The 19,036-nt window shown below is 48.1% G+C and overlaps 1 protein-coding gene across 3 annotated transcripts in view; it reads left to right on the top strand.

Moving 5' to 3' along the window:
• CCDC91 (coiled-coil domain containing 91) overlaps window positions 1-19,036 on the top strand; it is a 1,919,235-nt gene that overhangs the window by 655,188 nt on the left and 1,245,011 nt on the right. For all 3 annotated transcript variants that reach the window (XR_015307530.1, XM_086952800.1, XM_086952801.1), the window contains exon 6: window positions 15,576-15,665. Coding sequence is in view for 2 of the 3 variants with exons in the window: in XM_086952800.1 (XP_086808926.1) it covers window positions 15,576-15,665 (90 nt within the window). In the remaining variant the exon portion in view is untranslated. The remainder of the gene's footprint in view (window positions 1-15,575; window positions 15,666-19,036) is intronic.

Here is a 19,036-nt window from a genome sequence, read left to right as displayed (position 1 = left end):
TAATAGTGATAAAATTAACAAAATGCTCTGTTAATGTTTAAACATTTCTTCTTTGCTAACTCGATCTTTATTACTAATCTTTGAGTTCTTTAGAAAGTATTGGAAATTTTGAGTATAGCTGTAAGCTGGATTTTGTGTATTGAGCAACATATTCCATTTTTTATTAATTGATTGAATGCACACGTTGTTTTATGCGAATTCAGATAAAAGGGGGAGGGCTGAGCAGTTTCTGTGTGGGGGCACAGATCAACTGGAGAGGATGGGTAGATACTCTTGAACTGGTTTGTTTATTTGAGGTTAGTTAAAGCATCTGCCCTGCCTTGCTTGGAAACATGACGATGAATGGTTAAATAAGTGAATCGTGCAAACACAGCATTCAGCATGTGTAATGCAGAGTTAAGCAACAGTTGATTTGGGGGAAGGAGAGTTTATGTGGTCGTTGATAACATACACTGGGTGATTTGTAGCTTCGACATTTCACCAGTGACTGAATCCTTCACTGATGGTTAATAGTACCTTGTCATACACAGTGTATTTTTCTTCGCTGGCATTCAGTTTATGTGAATGATCTGCTTTAGGAGATGAAACAAATTATCATTTTGTGTTGTGTTGGAAGACTCTTTTTAGCACATACTATGAGGTGCTGGGTTTTCTCGGAACCGATACTATTACAATAACCCAGCGGTGTCAGGGCAACACCCAAAGACCCCGGATTCCCCTGTCTTGGCAAACAGAGACACGGGATACTTCTCGATGACGTCAAAGACCAAAGTTTATTGGTTGCAACCAGGGACAGAGGTCTACGAAGTACACACGGGTAGTTCGACAGAGACTGCACCAATTCAAATGAACAAAACCTGGTCTTTTATGCCGAAAATTACGCTTCTGGCAACATCACAATTTGCATTTGGTGCATACAAAACTAACCAATGAACAAGTAGCATTTCAAAAAGTAGCGAATCACGACAGTCAAAGTTAATCCCACTTTCCGTTGTCCAGCCCACCAAAACGATCACACATATGCTAGTTTCCTGTTCGATCAGGCCGGACAAACCCACCATAAAACCTTCAACTCAGATCGATGAACATGTCGAAAAGGAAAGGCAGAAACAGATGGAAAGGAGATAGAGGAGTGGGAACGGTGGGCCATAAAATCGGACCACGTCCTGTTCTTTGATCTTTATCAGTGCAGCTGCTGAACAAGGAACTGGCTCAGCAGGATTCGCCCCAGGCGAGGAGTCAGTTCGGCCAGGTCAACCAGAAGTCAGCTAAGGCGTACGTGTCAAGGACTCGTTCGGCCACAATCATAGGGCCTATGTTAGGGCAACCATACAAGATGGCTGCCACATACCAGATGGAACCCGAGGGTTCAAACTAAATCCTTAAATGTAGAGTGTTCTCCTGTATCGATTCATACGAAAACACTCAGACACGTTAGACTCGTCATTTGCGGTCTGCTGACACCAAAATCGTCCATTTCCGATGATCTTCATATATCGGGTTCAGAACCATCGAACCCAATTCGGAATCAAGGAATGAATATTGGAATAGCAAAGAATAAGTACTTCATAGGTCAGAAATGGAATCAAATAGTTTGGAGCTCAGAGAATTAGTAGGTCTCTTCTAGAGAGGTTTGACGAAGATTTTAAGAAACGGGAGTCCTTGGGTAGAAAGAAATTTGAGATCCCAGAAAACACTGGACTTCTTTTAAGTAGGGCAGTCTTGGATGCCTATGCCTAAAATGTTAGTGTACAGGGAGGAAGCAATGTAGAGATGGGGTCTCATTTTGCAGGATATAGAAGGCACTCACTGATGTTGGGGCTGTGGGATTGCCCAGCCTACTTGCAGTACCCATTACATGTGAGGCACACTCTGAACATGTGCTATGCTTCCACTGGATTTTAGGCATCTATGGCAGTTGGTGAAGAGGCTGCAACTGTGAGGGGTGTGACACTTCTCTTATTGACTTGTGAGGCCAAACATTCTTTTCAACGTCTTGTCCTATTAACCAATACATCTGAAAGTTGTAGAGGATGCATAGCCTTATGAATCATGTATCTGAGCGTATCAGCTGACAGTATTGATATTCTGTTGGCTGCTGGGCAGTCATCAGTTAGGTCTAGGTTAATTCATTGCAGGCAATGTATTGGTATGTTAGACCTGTCCGCATTAAGGTGGTCTTCCCCCAACCTTTTGCCTTACTCCTCCTGTTTTCGCTGAATTTGTTTTTGTTGACCTTATGACCCTGCACACTATACCACTGCTAAAGGGATTGTGCAAAGGCTTTAAACATTGTGAAATTGGCTTACACCCAAGTGGCATGATTCATTAAGTTGCAATTCCCTAGTAGAACAGTACTACATGTACCCAGGGCTTTTAAATTAAATGTTACTAGTCAACCTTCAGCACTCATCATGTCAACCACTTAAGTAGCCTACAAACATTTTCAGTCCTGCTTTTGCAGCATGTGTGTGCAGTTTTAAACTGTCATTTTGACCTGGTCATATAAATCTCTCGCTAGGTCCAATCTTCCTTTTTAATACAGAGAAGTCACCCATCTGGTAGGCCCTAAACAGCCCATACAACAGGGTACAGTGTATTTAGAAAGTTGAACATTTATTTTTAACTTTTTCGTGTCCTGGTAGTGAAACACTCTTAAAATTGTTTTTTATTATTGCAAGGCCTTACTCTCCCATTGGATGACATTGTTTTACCTCATTACATTTAATAAGTGATGACTTTCAATTGCGAGCAAGTTGGAAAGTTTGAGTGTTGTCACTAATGAATTGGAATTTAAAACTCTCCTTATTGGTAAAGTTGGATTTTAAGTCATAATTCTGAAAATGCCTCTTATAGAAAGTTATATTTTTTATTTTTTAAGAACACTGGTCCTTAGTAAAGCAAACATGAAAAGGATTTAGATACAATATAGACCACAATGGGTGCTTCCAGCCGGACAAAGAATTTTAATTTCAGTCATAAAAGTAAAATGGTTACAATAAAGACAAAAAACAGTACAACGGGGCGCAATCCTGCACCCAAATTTTTTAAGAAAACAGAAGGAAAACAAATAAACATTCCACATATAGGGCGAAAGAACACAGGCATTGATCTGAGCTTTGGGAGCTTGAACTAGTTATACAGTGAAACAAGCTAACCCACATAGTGTTTACATTAATCCAATTTAGAATAGAAATTATTGGCACTAATCAAATAGTCGACGACGTTTCGATCCCAAGCTCACAATTAATAGGGATCATCATCAGGACAAGAGCAATAAAGTTGCCTGGTATTTAACGACAAATTGCCTGTCGGGGTGAAAACAGGGAAGGAAGGAAATAAGGGAACAAGTCAGGTACGTAATTGGAAAAGCATTTTGCAGCATGTTATCAACATGAGTACCACTTAATAGAGACTACTATGCAAGTTCAGGTGGGTTGGTGAAAAATTATCTGGCGTTTGTTTGTAAGGCAAATAGGTGATGAGTGACTTCACATGCTGTGCCTCTGCATGAGGGTAATTACCTATAGGAAACTAGTGCCCCATCATGCCTGTTGTTTAGGACAATCCTGACAACATTGTGAAGCAAGAGTGGCGCCGGAACCAGTGATGCGAGTGGCGTCCGTAGTGTAAGGTCGTAGCGATGCGATTGTGAGGCATAAGTAGCGCGTAATATTGTGACCGTGGTGTGAATAGAGGTCATATATTGCTATCAATCGGGGCTGGTGTTTGCGTTAGCGGCCAAAATTGTGGGACGGCTGAGGGTCTAGGTGCGAGAGCGAGCCGGGTAGGTTGTGTGGGTTTCGTTAGCACACGTGTTCTCTTGTTCGCGAACCTGGGATTTGGCCATTTCAATGTTGCCAAAGTGAGAATTTTCCAATTCTTATTTATAATTTTCTTGACATTGTTGGTTACAGTGCTATAAGTGGTAACACATGTCATTAGGTCTTCTTGTGGTGCTTTTTCTACTGTCTTGAGGAGATTGCTTCTATTCTGATTCCTGGCTCAATAATGAACGTCCTGAAGTGAGAAAAGAATTTGGACCACAAGATGCGTAATAAATAAGAAAAGGCACTTCTGAAGTACTAACAAAAGACGTAGTAATAACGCTGCAAAGAGATTAGAGACCGCATACTGTCATGGGGCATACTACTTTTCTAGTATGAATGCACGGAAGCGATTATCGACATTCTAGCCATAATATGTACAATCAATCTGAATAGACACTTTTATATAAAATAAATGCCAGAAAACGTATCTAAGATGTTGTAAAGAAATGAGAGAGCGTAAACTGCCATAGACTGTGAGGTTGATAAAGTATTGCCATTTTCCAGTTGCAACGAATGGTAAATTCGTAACATATGTTTTATGTGGCAGTAATGCACTGCTTTGTGTGTCTCCCCTTAACCCCTATTCTTCATCCCCCAAGAACACTATTATCAAATTCTTTCTTCTTTACAGGTACAATGAGACCTTCTTGATATAAAGGATAAACAGGTCCCTTTATTTTCACCTTGATTATAACAAGATAATTTCTGTTATATCAACACCTACACCACTCACCTTTTTCTCCACGGTCCTGAAGAAAGCCCGCTTGACCTGACAAGGCTACACAGGGCAGAAACATGTCGACCACCTTTTTTAACAATTCAGAGTGCGTATGAATCCATTATTATTCATTAGACGCACCATTCTGTCAAATTGTCCACAGACTACCCGAATCTAGACCAAATAAAATCAGAAAATCTGTCTGTCCGGGTATTTTAAATTGAGCACTGTCCATATCACTGATCACTACTGCTTTTAACCTTGGGTAAGAACCTCCGGGTGGAGGATGCATATCACACTAACCCTATGATTATGCACACACGTGTCTAAATAGCAGAGAACCAAAATATACCGCTAATTCCGATTCCTTGTACACATGCATGAGGGTTTTTTATTTGGGACACACAGATACTCGACCTTCAGGAAGCAACTCAAGACCTGGCTGTTCGAGCGGTAGCGGATCCCCCTCCCCGAGCGCATTGAGACCCTCTGGGTGAGTAGTGCGCTATATAAATACTTTGATTAATTGATTGATTGATTGATTGACCTGCACACTCTGGTTATGCAGGAAGAGCTTTGTGCTTTTAAGCACTATTTTGATCTAATCTCTAAATATTCATATCTCCGTTTTTGTCATTTTGGTGTCAAATAATTTACTAAAATGTAATCTATTCTTCTACCTAGTGTATATTTTGTTTGTGTTGTGTTGTCACTGTATGAAGTGCTGCATAAATACTCTCCATATTACCTCTAAGTTAAGCCTGACTGGTTTTGTGCGAAGCTGCCACAGGGTTAAGCAGAGGTTAATTTGGGGATTGCTTGTGTTTCACCCTGACCATAATTGTGGTTGCTGCTTGAGAAGGGTTCCACGCTCCTCATCCAGTATTCTCACACAGTGCAAACGCATTGGATTAACTACTGGATGTGTTGTTCCCCATGAACAGCAGTCACACAGGATTATAATGAGGTAATGCATCTACTCAAACTTTTCATCTTATTTACCTCTAGATTTGGAAGCTGCAGAGGATGTATGGCTTCACGAATCATCTGCCCGAGCTTGTCGTCTGACAGTGTTGATATACAATTATTTTAAACAGTCATATATCCAGGACAAATTGGTGCTGCCAAAATATCAAAGAAAAATCACTGCACTGGATTACTTACAGACGATATAACCGAACTGATCTAACATTGATTTCTTGTGTGAGAAGGGATCTTGTCTCTTTCTCAGTGAATTTGCCTTTCAATTCTTGTCTACTTCTGGCCCTTGTGGGACTTCAGAGATGCTGGGAAGATCAGTTGTTATGCAGGCAGGACTCATTAGTCTTGCAGAATTCTGTCTCCCATCACCTGGAGAAGACGTCTCACTGAAACCATGCTTTAATGGAGACTTCACATAGTTCCTGTGTGTTTGGTGAAAGATCCCAGAGACCTCAGCACTTGCATATCAATGTTGCTTTAGTCTCCCCCTAGCTGGCCTGATCGGTCTCTTTGTTGGAAGCACAGTACAGTAACCCCAGGACACCCCATACGCCGCACTGCTCGCCTGCTGTAGCGCGTCTCGCCTTGCCTTGGTGCCTGCCTTGCCTTGGTGCCCCTCGCTGCTGCCCGTTCTCTCCCCGCTGTGCCCTCGTGATTTCCTGTTTTTCTCTTGTCTTGTTGTCCTCATTTTGTGTTCTTGTTCTCTCCTTCAGTTATTTAGATTCTGGATTCTGCCCGCTAGCTCGCACCCCTGGTTGCCCCCTCCCGCTTCCCGCCGCCGCATCCCCATTGGCCGCCCGCTCCCGCCTCCCAACTGCTCCTCCCTCCCACTTCGCCTCATATGGAGCCCGCGCGTCTGCGCAGCGGGTGTGCCGATTGTGCGCCAAAGGCAAGCCCATCTGCGCCCGTCCGCGCCTGAACCGCGCCCAGCGCCAGTACCCCTGTCCCACGCCGATGCCAGCCCACCCGACGGACCTACGACGCCGCCACCCTCCACGGACTCAATGCCGACCGAAACCCCACCTGCCACCGCGCCACCCCGAAGCGGACCCACGGACCCTTCACCTGCCAAGCCTGCAAATTCACCTGCCTCCGAACCGACACCGCACCCACCAAGCCAAGCACCAGCAACAACCACCTCAAGTGTATCCTGCTCAACACCCGCTCCGTCCACAGGCACACCGTCGTACTCTGGAACCTCCTGGACACATCATCACCAGACGTCGCCTTCCTCACGGAAACCTGGATGAACGCCTCCTCAGCCCCCGACGTCGCCATAGCCATCCCGGAGGGCTACAAGATCACCCGGAGGGACCGCATCAACCAACCTGGAGGAGGCCTCGCCATCGTCCACAGAAACACCATCCGCATCACGACCAACTCAGACGACACCCTCACCGCCGCCGAGCACCTTCACTTCCAGATGCACATCGACCCCAAGACCACCCTCAAGGGCACTCTCATCTACAGGCCCCCGGGACCATGCACGCAATTCAGCGAAGCCATCACAGACCTGGTCAGTCAGCACGGCCTCACTTCCACAGACTACATCCTCCTAGGAGACTTCAACTTCCACCTGGAGAACAACAAGGATTGCAACACCACCGCCCTACTGGCCAACCTCGCCAACCTCAGACTCAAGCAACTGGTGAACACCACGACCCACCGAGCCGGCCACACACTCGACCCGGTCTTCTCCTCCAGCAAGCACATCACCTTCAGCCACTCCACTGGACTACACTGGACAGACCACAGCTGCGTCCACTTCAACTTCAAGAGAACCACGACCCACCAGCACCTGCAACAGGCTCCCCGCAGAAACTGGAGCAAGATCACTGCCGACCAGCTCACCACTGCCCTCCGCCAGAAGCCGCCCACCATTACAACGGACCCCGACGAAGCAGCCCACAACCTCACTCAGTGGCTCACCGCCTGCGCCGACGAACTCGCACCTCTGAAGAGCCCACCCAGCAGACCCGGCAGCCGGAAAGCCTTGTGGTTTACCAACGACCACAAAAACTCCAAGAAAACCTGCCGCACCCTCGAAAAAGCCTGGCGACCAGACAACAGAAAACTTGACATCCCTCAAGGACGCCACCCGTAAACACCACCAGCTGATCCGCACCACCAAGAAGACAGCATTAAAAGAACGCTGGACTACAACTCCCACAACAGCAAGGAACTCTTCAACATTGTCATAGAGCTCTCCAACCCCAGCGCCTGCAACAAGGACATCACACCCTCTCAAGACCTCTGCGACTCTCTCTTCCACCGCAAGATCGCCGACATACACAACAGCTTCGGCACTCTGACCGCTATGGCCACGCTCCCTACCACCGAACCGACACCCACCACCACCCTATACACATGGACCCCTGTCAGCACCGAAGATACCACCGGCTTGATGAACACCATCCACTCCGGATCACCCACCGACCCCTGCCCACACCACGTCTACAACAAAGCCGCCTCCATCATCGCACCCCAACTCCGGCTCGTCATCAACAGCTCCTTCGAATCCGCCACCTTCCCGGAGAGCTGGAAACAGGCCGAAGTGAGTGCCCTCCTGAAGAAACCCACCGCAGATCCCACGCACCTCAAGAACTTCTGCCCCATCTCGCTCCTCCCCTTTCCTGCCAAAGTCATCGAGAAGACCGTCAACAGACAACTCTCCGCCTTCCTCGAGACAAACGAATCCCTCGACCCCTCACAGTCCGGCTTCCGAGCAAACCACAGCACCGAGACCGCCCTCATCGCAGCCACCGACGACATCAGGTCCCTGCTCGACAACGGGGAAACCGCTGCCCTCATCCTCCTGGACCTCTCAGCTGCCTTCGACACCGTATGCCACCACACCCTGATTCAGCGCCTCAGCAACACCGGAATCCAAGGAGCGGCCCTGAAATGGATCATCTCGTTCCTCACCGGAAGAACCCAGAGAGTCCGCCTCCCCCAGTTCCGCTCCACAGCCTCCGCAGTCATCTGCGGCGTGCCGCAAGGATCCTCGCTCAGCCTCACCCTCTTCAACGTCTATATGAGCCCTCTCGCAGCCATCGCGCGCCAGCACAACCTCAACATCATCTCCTACGCTGACGACACCCAGCTGATCCTCTCCCTCACCAACGACCCTGCCACCGCCAAAGCCAACCTCCAGGAAGGAATGAAAGACGTTGCAGAATGGATGAAGACCAGCCGCCTGAAACTGAACTCAGACAAAGTAGAAGTCCTCATCCTAGGACCATCTCCCTCTGCCTGGGACAACCCCTGGTGGCCCCCCGCCCTGGGACCCTCACGGAGTAGCGCGCTTTACAAATCTTGTGATTGATTGATTGATTGACACTGCAATTGTCACACTGCATTTTGTTTGTGCCTTTAACTTCAGTGCTAGTTTAACTGGTCCATTGTCTTCACCTCCCCATGTGCACATGACTCCAGCACTTTTTATTTTCGTCACTGGTTTCTTGGAAGGTAGATAAGCTCTCCTCAGTTTCCAGCATTTCCTGTTGTGCCATTTATCTTGTTGAATACACAAGAACGTATAATTAGAAATATGGGGTGCCTTTTTGAAAAGTTCAGGGAGCCTTTTCCATCTGCAATTAATTCATTGAAATTCGCATTCTGGGACCTCGTCGTGTTCTATTACAACCTCTTGCACAAATCGTTTGGAAAGGGGCGACCACTCGGTCCCCCCGAACGTATGGTCAGGTGCCCCGATCCCCCCGGGAAGCCATTTTGGGCGGGAGGCGCGTCACGGCTGGTATGCCCGAAGCGGCGTAGCCGGGCGTGCCTTTTTCCCGCCCAAGAGGGGTTGTCCTAGACACCTACACCGTTGGCCACGCCCTGTAGGCGGTCGGAGGAGGGTCCACGCCCTCCCGGAGAATAATAAAAGGAGCAGCAATCCAAGGAAGCATCCTCTTGTTCCTGTGCTTGGAAGCTGCACCTCCTCGTTGCACGTGAGCCCTTGACGGAACAAGAGCCAATTTTGAGAACTTTTAATCTTGTGTTTTTTCTTGCAGCGATTTCGAAGCTTCTTGACCTAGGACCTCGAGGAATATCCGTGAACGATGCCTGGCAAGAAGGTCGGAAAGAAGGTTGGAACCGACCAGATGCTTCGTATGCTGGTGAAGGACATGGCCGACATGAAGAGGCAAATGGCGGCAATGAATGGTGCGGGTGGACCAAAGAGAGTCATCGGACCAGCATTGCCGGGATTAATCCCTAACGGGAGAGGTATAAGGGCCAGAAAGGGGGCATCAGGAGGGGAGGCTCCGGTTCCCGAATCACCTCCAGCGAGCCCGGTCACTCCGATCGGGGCCCCAGTTCCGGTCCCGAACGCGGGACAACCGATCCCTGTGGTGGTCACTCCTGTGAACGAGGGCGATATGCCTCCTGAGCTGGCTGCCCAGTTGGCGGTGTGGTTGGGCAGAGAGAATGAGGGGGCCACGGCTGATGAAGCCAGGTCGATAAGGAAGCAGTTGCGGCAATCGAAAGATGCTGCGAAGGCACCTTGTCCTCTTGTTTCCCCGCAGGTTCCCGTGGAACAACCAGTATCGGGCATTGGGTCGGCAGCGACAACGGTCACAGCTACTGGTTCGGGTAAGCAGTCATTGCCGATGGCGGGGGAGGGGTCGTTACCCTCAAGGAGGGAAAAAGTGGTGCAACATATCCCGATGGATGTGAAAGAAAGGATTTGGGCAGATAAATATGTAAACATGTTTTCCTTGTTGACCGATCACTATGAGATTGAGCATGTAAAAAATCAGAAAGAGTTGTTGCATCCCAGTGTATGGCGTGCAAAGATGGCGGGTTTCAGAGTAGATGAAACGATCGCCAATTGGGCCAGGGCATTTGGAATGTTCACTGCAATTATGGGGGAACGTAGGCCTGAATTATTGTTGGAACTAGCCGTTTATCAGACACGTATCATGGAATTCTATGAGTCGTACGGGGGCAATAAATGGTGTTGTTATGATAGCACATTTCGTAAGTCCAAGGAGCACGACTCATCCCTGACGTGGGATTGTTTCGACTCCATTTCCTGGCAGAAACTTGAGAGGTCAAACACGGCGAAGTCGCCTTCTTTGGGCGGGAACGGGGTCGAGCCTTCCCGCCATTCTTTGGGGGCGCCCTTTCGAGCGGGCACAAGCAGTGATCAGAGCGCGAAGAGTAATGGGAACTCGGGTAGAAAAGGGGTCTGTTGGAACTTTAACAGAGGCAAGTGCACTAGGCCACAGGGGACATGCAAGTTCAGGCATGAGTGTGCGGGGTGCGGACAGTCCTCACACCCCGAAAGTTCGTGCAGATCCAAGAATGGTGATACGGGAGGTAGAGGAGGCGCCAAACAGGTCTAAAATCGACCGAGGGGCACCATTACCTACTCCTGTTGATATCATGGCACTGATCCCTTGGCTGAATGAATACCCTGATCATATCTCCGCCGGGATGTTGCGAGACGGTTTCTCATATGGTTTCCGCATCCCGGCGGGGGATTTTCGGGGGGAGGCACAATGTAAGAACCAACTATCGGTTCAACAAAATACGGCGGTGGTGCAGGCAAAGATTGGGAAGGAAGTGGCCCGAGGTCGGGTTGCTGGACCATTTGGTATGCCACCAGTTGGCGATTTTGTTTGTTCACCGTTGGGAGTGGTCCCCAAGAAGGACCCAGGTGAGTTCAGGTTAATACACAATTTGTCCGCTCCTAGGGGTCTTTCGGTGAACGATGCGATTGACCCGGGAGTTTGTTCGGTGCGGTACGCTTCCTTTGATGAGGCCGTCGCCATTTTGAATCGCCTGGGGCCCGGAGCGCTGATGGCTAAATCAGACATCGAGTCAGCGTTCCGGTTGCTCCCGGTACACCCAGATGATCAGCGACTCCTAGGTTTTATGTTTCAAGGACGCTATTACATGGATAAATGTATGCCAATGGGTTGCTCCGTCTCTTGTGCGTATTTTGAAAAATTCAGTAGTTTTTTGCAATGGGCGTTCACAAGGGCCACGGGCTTTACGCAGGTTATGCATTACCTTGATGATTTTCTCTTCCTGGGGGCAGCCGGGGACACGGAATGTGCACAGGCTTTGAGGGAATTCTGTACTCTTATGAAGGAATTTGGCGTGCCACTGGCACCGGGTAAGACGGTAGGGCCATCTACTACACTCGAGTTTCTGGGAATTGAGCTCGATTCTGTAGAGGGGTGCTTCCGCTTGCCCGAAGGGAAGATAATGAAATTCAGGGCCTCGCTCGAAATGTGTCTCGGCGAGAGAAAAGTCACTCTACATCAGTTACAACAGGCTGTGGGTCAGCTTAACTTTGCCCTGAGGGTCATACCGATGGCTCGCCCCTTTTCCCGTTCTATCGCACAAGCCATGGTGGGCCTCAAGGAAGGGCACCACCGCACAAGACTGTCAGCAGAGGTTCGCCAGGATATGCTCATATGGCTGGCATTCCTGGCGGATTTCAACGGTCGTGTTGTGTGGACCGAGCCACCAGTTTCATCGGAGGAACTGGGGTTGTGGACCGACTCGGCAGGGAGTGTAGGTTTTGGCGCCATATTTGGCAATCAATGGTCGGCACGAACCTGGCCAGTGTGGTGGCACGATAATGGACTCACTGGTAACATTGGGTTTCTGGAGCTGTTCCCCATTCTGGTGGCCTTGAAAACTTGGCCAGAGGGGTTTCGTGATCGCTCTGTGGTGTTCTGGTCTGATAACATGACCGTGGTTGAGTGTATCAATAATCAGGCAGCACGCTGCAAATGGATTTTGAGATTGCTGAAGGAAATTGTCTTGCTATGTATGAGACTAAACGTCCACTTTAGGGCAAGACACGTGCCAGGGGTACTAAACCAGGCAGCTGATGCACTCTCTCGTTCCCATATGCAGGCCTTCCGGGGTTTTCTGCCCTCAGCGGACTCGGTGGCGGCACCATTTCCCGAAGTTCTCTGGTCTCTCGGTGCCCCGGATTACAAAACCTTGTGGGAGAGAGTCTAGCACCCAGGACAAGGAAGGCATATGAAGGGGCGTTCCGTTCCTATTGGTCCTTTTTGGGTTCAGCTATGAGGGAGCACTGGGGGCAGGAGGAGTATGTCCTGAAATTTCTGGTATCACTACATCAGGCAGGCAGATCAGTGGCTACGGCCAATAGGCACCGGGCCGCCATTTCCTTCATGGCGCGGGCTCATGGCATCCAGGACCCCACGCCGTCCTTTCTGGTACAGAAGGCGCTGCGTGGGTGGCAACACCTTGAGGGTCGTAGAGGGGATGAGAGGCACCCGATAGGTTTAGAAAGATTGCCCCTTTTAATGTCCGTACTTCCTGCGACATGTTCATCTCAATCCGAGACGGTGCTGTTCCGAGCCGCTTTTGCATTAGCATTCCATGGGACTATGCGGGTAAGCGAACTGGTAGCGAGGAACAAGCAGGACACGGGGGGAGGACTGTGTCGAGAACACATTCAAATTAAGGGCGAGACAAAGGTGATCTCGATAGGCAGGTCCAAGACCGATCAGGGAGCAATCGGGGACAGTGTGGTAGTCCAGCGGATTCCGGGATCTCCCATGTGCCCGGTTAAATGCGTTGAAGAGTACTTAGCGCTGAGGGCGGCAGCATGGGGGGGAAGCTTGCTGAGGCACACCGATGCCACCCCACTGACGAGGTTTCAGTTTCAGCGGGTGTTAACAATGGCAATCGCGGCGGCGGGCTTGAACCCGAGCGATTTTGGGACCCATTCCTTCCGGATAGGGGCTGCTACAGAGGCTACAGCCAGGGGTCTGAGTGTTGAAAAAGTGAAGCGGTTGGGGCGTTGGTCCTCAAACTGTTATAAAAGGTATGTGCGTTTGCACATGTTGTGAAGCTAATGTCATGCACTCACGCTTCTTGTTTTCTGTTTGGTTTGCAGTTTCGCGAGCAGGCTTTGCGGGGCGGACTGTGCAGTTGACCCGACACCTGGGGACCAGCGGTCAAAGATCACCGGCTGAGGAAAGAGTGGTGTGGGTCGTTGGCCACTCATACGTGAGGCGCGCCGCAGACGTATTCAAAGCAGGTGACATGATTCACGTGGCTGGGGAATACGGGTACAGGGTGACCTTCCACGGAAGGGGCGGGCTCTGTATTGACCAGTTTCAAAGTTTCATTGAGGGACTGTTAGGGCGGACGAGGTCACCGCGATCTGTAATCATAGTGCATCTTGGGGGCAATGATTTGGTGACCGTTGGTCGACGAGTACTTCTCGAGTTAATTTTGTCCACAGTGAGTTGGTTGGCAAGAAGGGTGTCGGGGTGCACAATCGCATGGTCACACATGATTCCTCGGAAGGTGTGGCGGGGGGCCCTCTCTGTGCCAGCTTTGAACCAGTCAGTAAAGAAGGTTAATAACAAATTGAATAGGTTGTTCCGTACAGGTAAATTGCAATGTATTCCACACGGGTGTATCCGGGGGGACCATATGTATTTGGCGGATGGGGTCCATTTGTCCCGGGAGGGAAATGTTTTACTCATAGGAGACTTCTTAGCTTGGTTAAAGAGTTTACGTAATCATGACCTTTAGTAGGAGCTTTTGTGGGGGGGTCCGGATAGCCGGTCAACTATCCGGCCTGTGGCGGTAAGGTCATGATCGGTGAGCAGTAATTGGAAGATCCCTAGAGGTGGGGCGCCACCCATTATGGATGGGAGTGCCCGGGGGGAGGCGGCCATTGGCCCCTCACACGGGGAGGCGGTACCCTTCTAAGGATGGGACTGCCGAAAGGGAAGGCGGTCAAGACCCCTCCCTGGGGAGGAGGGGCTACGGGTCCCCTCCTTGGAATTTCCCGGGGCCAGGACATTCGCGACGGCGGATGTGGTAAGCAGTGTGGGGTGGGAGGGGGGTCTACGCTACCTTCTAGACACCTCACACGAGTCCTCGGACGACCACCAAGATGGCGTCGAGTAAGTATGGGCCCCCGCTAAGACAAGGAAAATTGGAAGTTGGCACAGAGGTACAGTCCTCTGTGCGCCCGCCCCTCACAAGTAAGGGGGGGGAGTCTGGTATTAGGGATCTGACACCGGTTACGACCTTGCCGTTGGCCCGTAATGTTAGGATGTACAATTTGAATTTTGAGAAATGCATTTACAGGATGTTTTAGAATCGGCTAGGAGAACCTTTGTATTAGAGATATGTTAAGGTTAGCCAATAAACATCGTAATGTATAAATGAAATTGTACATGATATGAAACTGTTATTTTAATGTTTTAATTTTGTTTCATATTTTAATAAATACGGCCGGGAGGGTAACTCCCTTCCGCCTTCCAAAAGCTCAAGAACTGTATCCGTCTTCCCATTCTTGGGGATTGTGTTGGGAGGGGGTGACGGGTATCCGGGCCATATGAGCCTGTGGGATTACTGTGGTGCCAGATTCCTCTCCTGGAAAGTCACCTTCCACTTGGCAGTAAAACATTCAAACTGCTCTAGGTGCCTTATAATCTGTAATTTAAAGACCACATTCTTCCTTGGCTGCTGCTAGTACCATAGATGTAGTTTCAAGACCAGAATCTCGATATCAACTAGAAGTGATTCTGAATATTTAGGCATTTTGATTTGCTGCTAATTCCTTAAATGTTATCTTGAGGTTGAATGTGTCCCACTTCTGTGAATCAATTCTAAGTGGGTGTATGGAAAAGGTCTATTATGGTGACTCCTGTGCCTCAGGTACTAGCTAGTTCTGTTTAAATCTGTAAGAAGCAATTGTTGGTTCTTCCACTGGGTGTCCTGTTCAGTGGTTGGAGAGCAGACAAAGGTTTGGATAAGAATTACTGGAGCGAGTATAAAGTAAGCTGAGTTATATTTATAAAGGTAAAAACACTGACTGGTTGCAATGGGACATACATTTCTTTTTTTTATCTTTACTATGATGCATTGTTTTAAGCTGTTGTGTTTTCATGGGTTGTCTATGCTATGAACCCAATAAAGTTTTGATGATGATGATTAATCTACAAAACAGATGGAATTTTGGAATTTTGCAAACAGATTTGACCTCTCGATATATATTTGCAAACTTTTCTCCTAAATGTTAACAGGAATTAGAAGATATGATGAAGACGCACGATTATTTGAAAGAAAAGAATGATGAAATAATTTCCCATCGAGATCGCTACAGACAACTACAGGTACCATTCACTTATAAATCATTTCTTTCTTACCATATCCTGCTAATTAGTAGTTAAAGGGAAAAGAACACACCGGGAAGATCCAAAACAATTATAACCAGACAAGTATAACACCAATTCCTTTTCACTGAAGAACATATTTTCTCTAATAAGCTAAACTGGATACGACATGTGAAAAGAAACAACAGTTGAAGTAGGAGCAGAACAAAACCAAACGTTTAATTGATCATATATATTCTCAGACCTAACTAGGGTTGTGATGAGAGATTTAGTGCAAGAAATGTTAAGTAAAACATGAACATTATAAGGAGCCTGAATTCAAAATGTCCCTACAATCATTTCTGTATGTTCTACACCAGGGTTCTCCCAAGTCGGACCTGGATGGCCGGATTCATGACAGATTTTACATTTATCTTAATGGGGATATGCAAAAAATATGGCATGGATCCGACCCTCTAGGACTGACTTTGTAGAACCCTGTTCGACACAGATAAACTACATCTTCGAGGCTCCTTCAGAGATAACATTCAGTAGTTTTTATCAAGGGGCATGCTATGTCTGGTTTTCACCAGAGGGTGCTGCATGCCAAAATTCAGCTTCTCCTAATGTCGGTAAATACTACAAAAATATGTAATGCTTCTGATAAAGTGATGTCTAGAGTTGTGCATCAGTTTGACACCCCTACCTCATGATTGGTGCCTCATGTTCACATTCTTGCACTCTTAACCATTTTTGTGCCAGGGTTGTATTAACCTTGTAATTCGATCCAACAGAAGCAATGCTAGTAACCATATGTAATTGAACAGACTGATAACCATGTAAAGGACATATATGCTGGTCATCAGCACACCCAGCAACAAGCATTGGAAATGCAATAGGTCTCGCAGTAGGAAAGTTAGAGCTATAGGTGTTATTTATTTTTTTGTTTTTTATTTATGTGTTGTTTTTCTAAATAGCAAAATTAATAGCTTTCTTCTTTACAAAGCCAATAGTTATAATTTTTGTAAATGTGACACCTCTAGCATTTGTAAAGCAACATGTTTTGTATTAACGGGACTTATATGTGACTTATATGTATTGATATAAAAAAAATCAATGGCTTTAAAAAACAATTAATAATTAATACGTAAATAAAATGGATTTTATTTTATATTGCCAATAGCTTAAAGTTTATTAAATATATTTAGTGAAGATGCTGTGGTTGCGATGAGTGAGGGTGAGTGAGGGTGAGGGTGAGTGAAGGGTTGAGGGTGAGTGAGGGTGAGGGGTTGAGGGTGAGTGAGGGTGAGGGGTTGAGGGTGAGTGAGGGTGAGGGGTTGAGGGTGAGTGAGGGTGGGTGAGGGGTTGAGGGTGAGTGAGGGTGAGGGTTGAGGGTGAGTGAGGGTGAGTGAGGGTGAGGGGTTGAGGGTGAGTGAGGGTGAGGGAGGGTGAGGGGTTGAGGGTGAGTGAGGGTGAGGGGGAGTGAGGGTGAGGGTGAGGGATAGATCAAGGGAAGACCTATCCAGGTTTTGCAGATGGATTTTTCTAGTTCCTGTGTTACGGTGACAATGAATACAAGAAACAACCTAGAAAGACCAGAGCAGTCTTTTGTACATGCTTGCTGGAGGTGCTGGGGTGTTGATGGCTGGGGAGTGGGTGATGGCTGCTGCAGGCTCGGTGGTGGATTCTGTAGATGGGGCTTGCTGGAGGTGCTGGTGTGTTGATGGCTGGGGAGTGGGTGATGGCTGCTGCAGGCTCGGTGGTGGATTCTGTAGATGGGGCTTGCTGGAGGTGCTGGGGTGTTGATTGCTGGGAGAGGAATGGCTGCTGCAGGCTCGGTGGAGGATTCTGTAGATGGGGCTTGCTGGAGGTGCTGGGGTGTTGATGGCTGGGGAGTGGGTGATGGCTGCTGCAGGCTCGGTGGTGGATTCTGTAGATGGGGCCTTGCTGGAGGTGCTGGGGTGTTGATGGCTGGGGAGTGGGTGATGGCTGCTGCAGGCTCGGTGGTGGATTCTGTAGATGGGGCTTGCTGGAGGTGCTGGGGTGTTGATGGCTGGGGAGTGGGTGATGGCTGCTGCAGGCTCGGTGGTGGATTCTGTAGATGGGGCTTGCTGGAGGTGCTGGGGTGTTGATGGCTGGCGAGGGAGTGATGGCTGCTGCAGGCTCGGTGGAGGAATCTGTAGATGGGGCTTGCTGGAGTAGAAATGCCTTAAAATGCCATGTTTTTAATGTAATTATTCATATGGGACGTCAATGCGTAAAGTAAAATACGGACAGAGTAAATGTCAGGGCGAGCTCCGTTATTTGGCCACATTGTGAGGTGCCCGTTAAATTGCTATGCTCGTTTGTGCATCTATATAAAGCTTGTCCGAGTTTAAAAACGTAATTATCGTCGTTGTCTGCATCCTTCCTGCGTCCACATCCTGATTAGATACCATTACTTTGTAGTAATCTTACCTTGTTTTTACGTTCAGGTCGTATGTTGAAGCGCCGAGTAGTGTTTCTTTTCCTGTTTGTGACCGTCTTCGCATTCCCGCCACTAATAAACTATGGGAAGCCGCCTGTGCTATGATAGAAACAAAAAGCGGACTTTGCCGTTAGGACTATCGGCATATGTAAGCTCGTAGCTGCCATTAGTGGCAGTTAAAAAATTGGTGTGTTTACAGGCAGAGATCTATGTATTTTCGATTAGTGTACTTATTGGGTCAAAGTTAATTAAGAGAAGTTAATTATGAACATAGTATAGTCCGGTTTAAAATTGTTTATAGAAAATTATTACGGCACAGATTGATTTAAAAAAAGAACAGAAATGCTTTCTATTTTCTATCTCAGCAATACGTTGAATAGGGGATTCATTTTAAACTTTGATCAACGTTTATATCTAGAGATATTGTTCCACCAGCATAAGTCACGGACACAAGTAGTCTAGAGCAGACGCGTCTCGGCCGGAGCAGGGGGCGGAGCAGGGAGAGCGGGCTTTGAAATGCACTTCACACGGCCGGCCGGTCGTGAAACTGAAAGCATGGCCGGCCGGCCGTGAAAGCCTTTGATGCCGCAGGGGGTGGAGCGGCACCAGCTGGGAGAGTAGGCAAGGCAGGCGGCTGGGGGCATGTGCACGCGCTTTTAAGCTCAATGCGCATGCGCATTGAGCTTAAAAGTCACGGGCACTGCAAGGAATCGCCACGATTCCTTGCAAGTTGGATAAAGAGTGGATAAGCCACCATAGTCTCGCTTGCTCGATGCGCATGCGCATCGACAGGCGAGACCTAAAAAGGGAATGGCCAATAGAGGGAAATAGAAACATTGATTATATTCACTCTGCCCGTCCTTTCATTCAATCAATCAATCATAGCATTTGTAAAGTGCACTGCATACCCGTGAGGGTCTCAAGG

This window comes from Lissotriton vulgaris, chromosome 1_2 (assembly GCF_964263255.1).
Source record: "Lissotriton vulgaris chromosome 1_2, aLisVul1.2, whole genome shotgun sequence".
NCBI classification, from domain to species: domain Eukaryota; kingdom Metazoa; phylum Chordata; class Amphibia; order Caudata; family Salamandridae; genus Lissotriton; species Lissotriton vulgaris.
The sequence above is the reverse complement of the archived record's forward strand: the minus strand, read 5'-3'. Positions and strand labels throughout refer to the sequence as shown.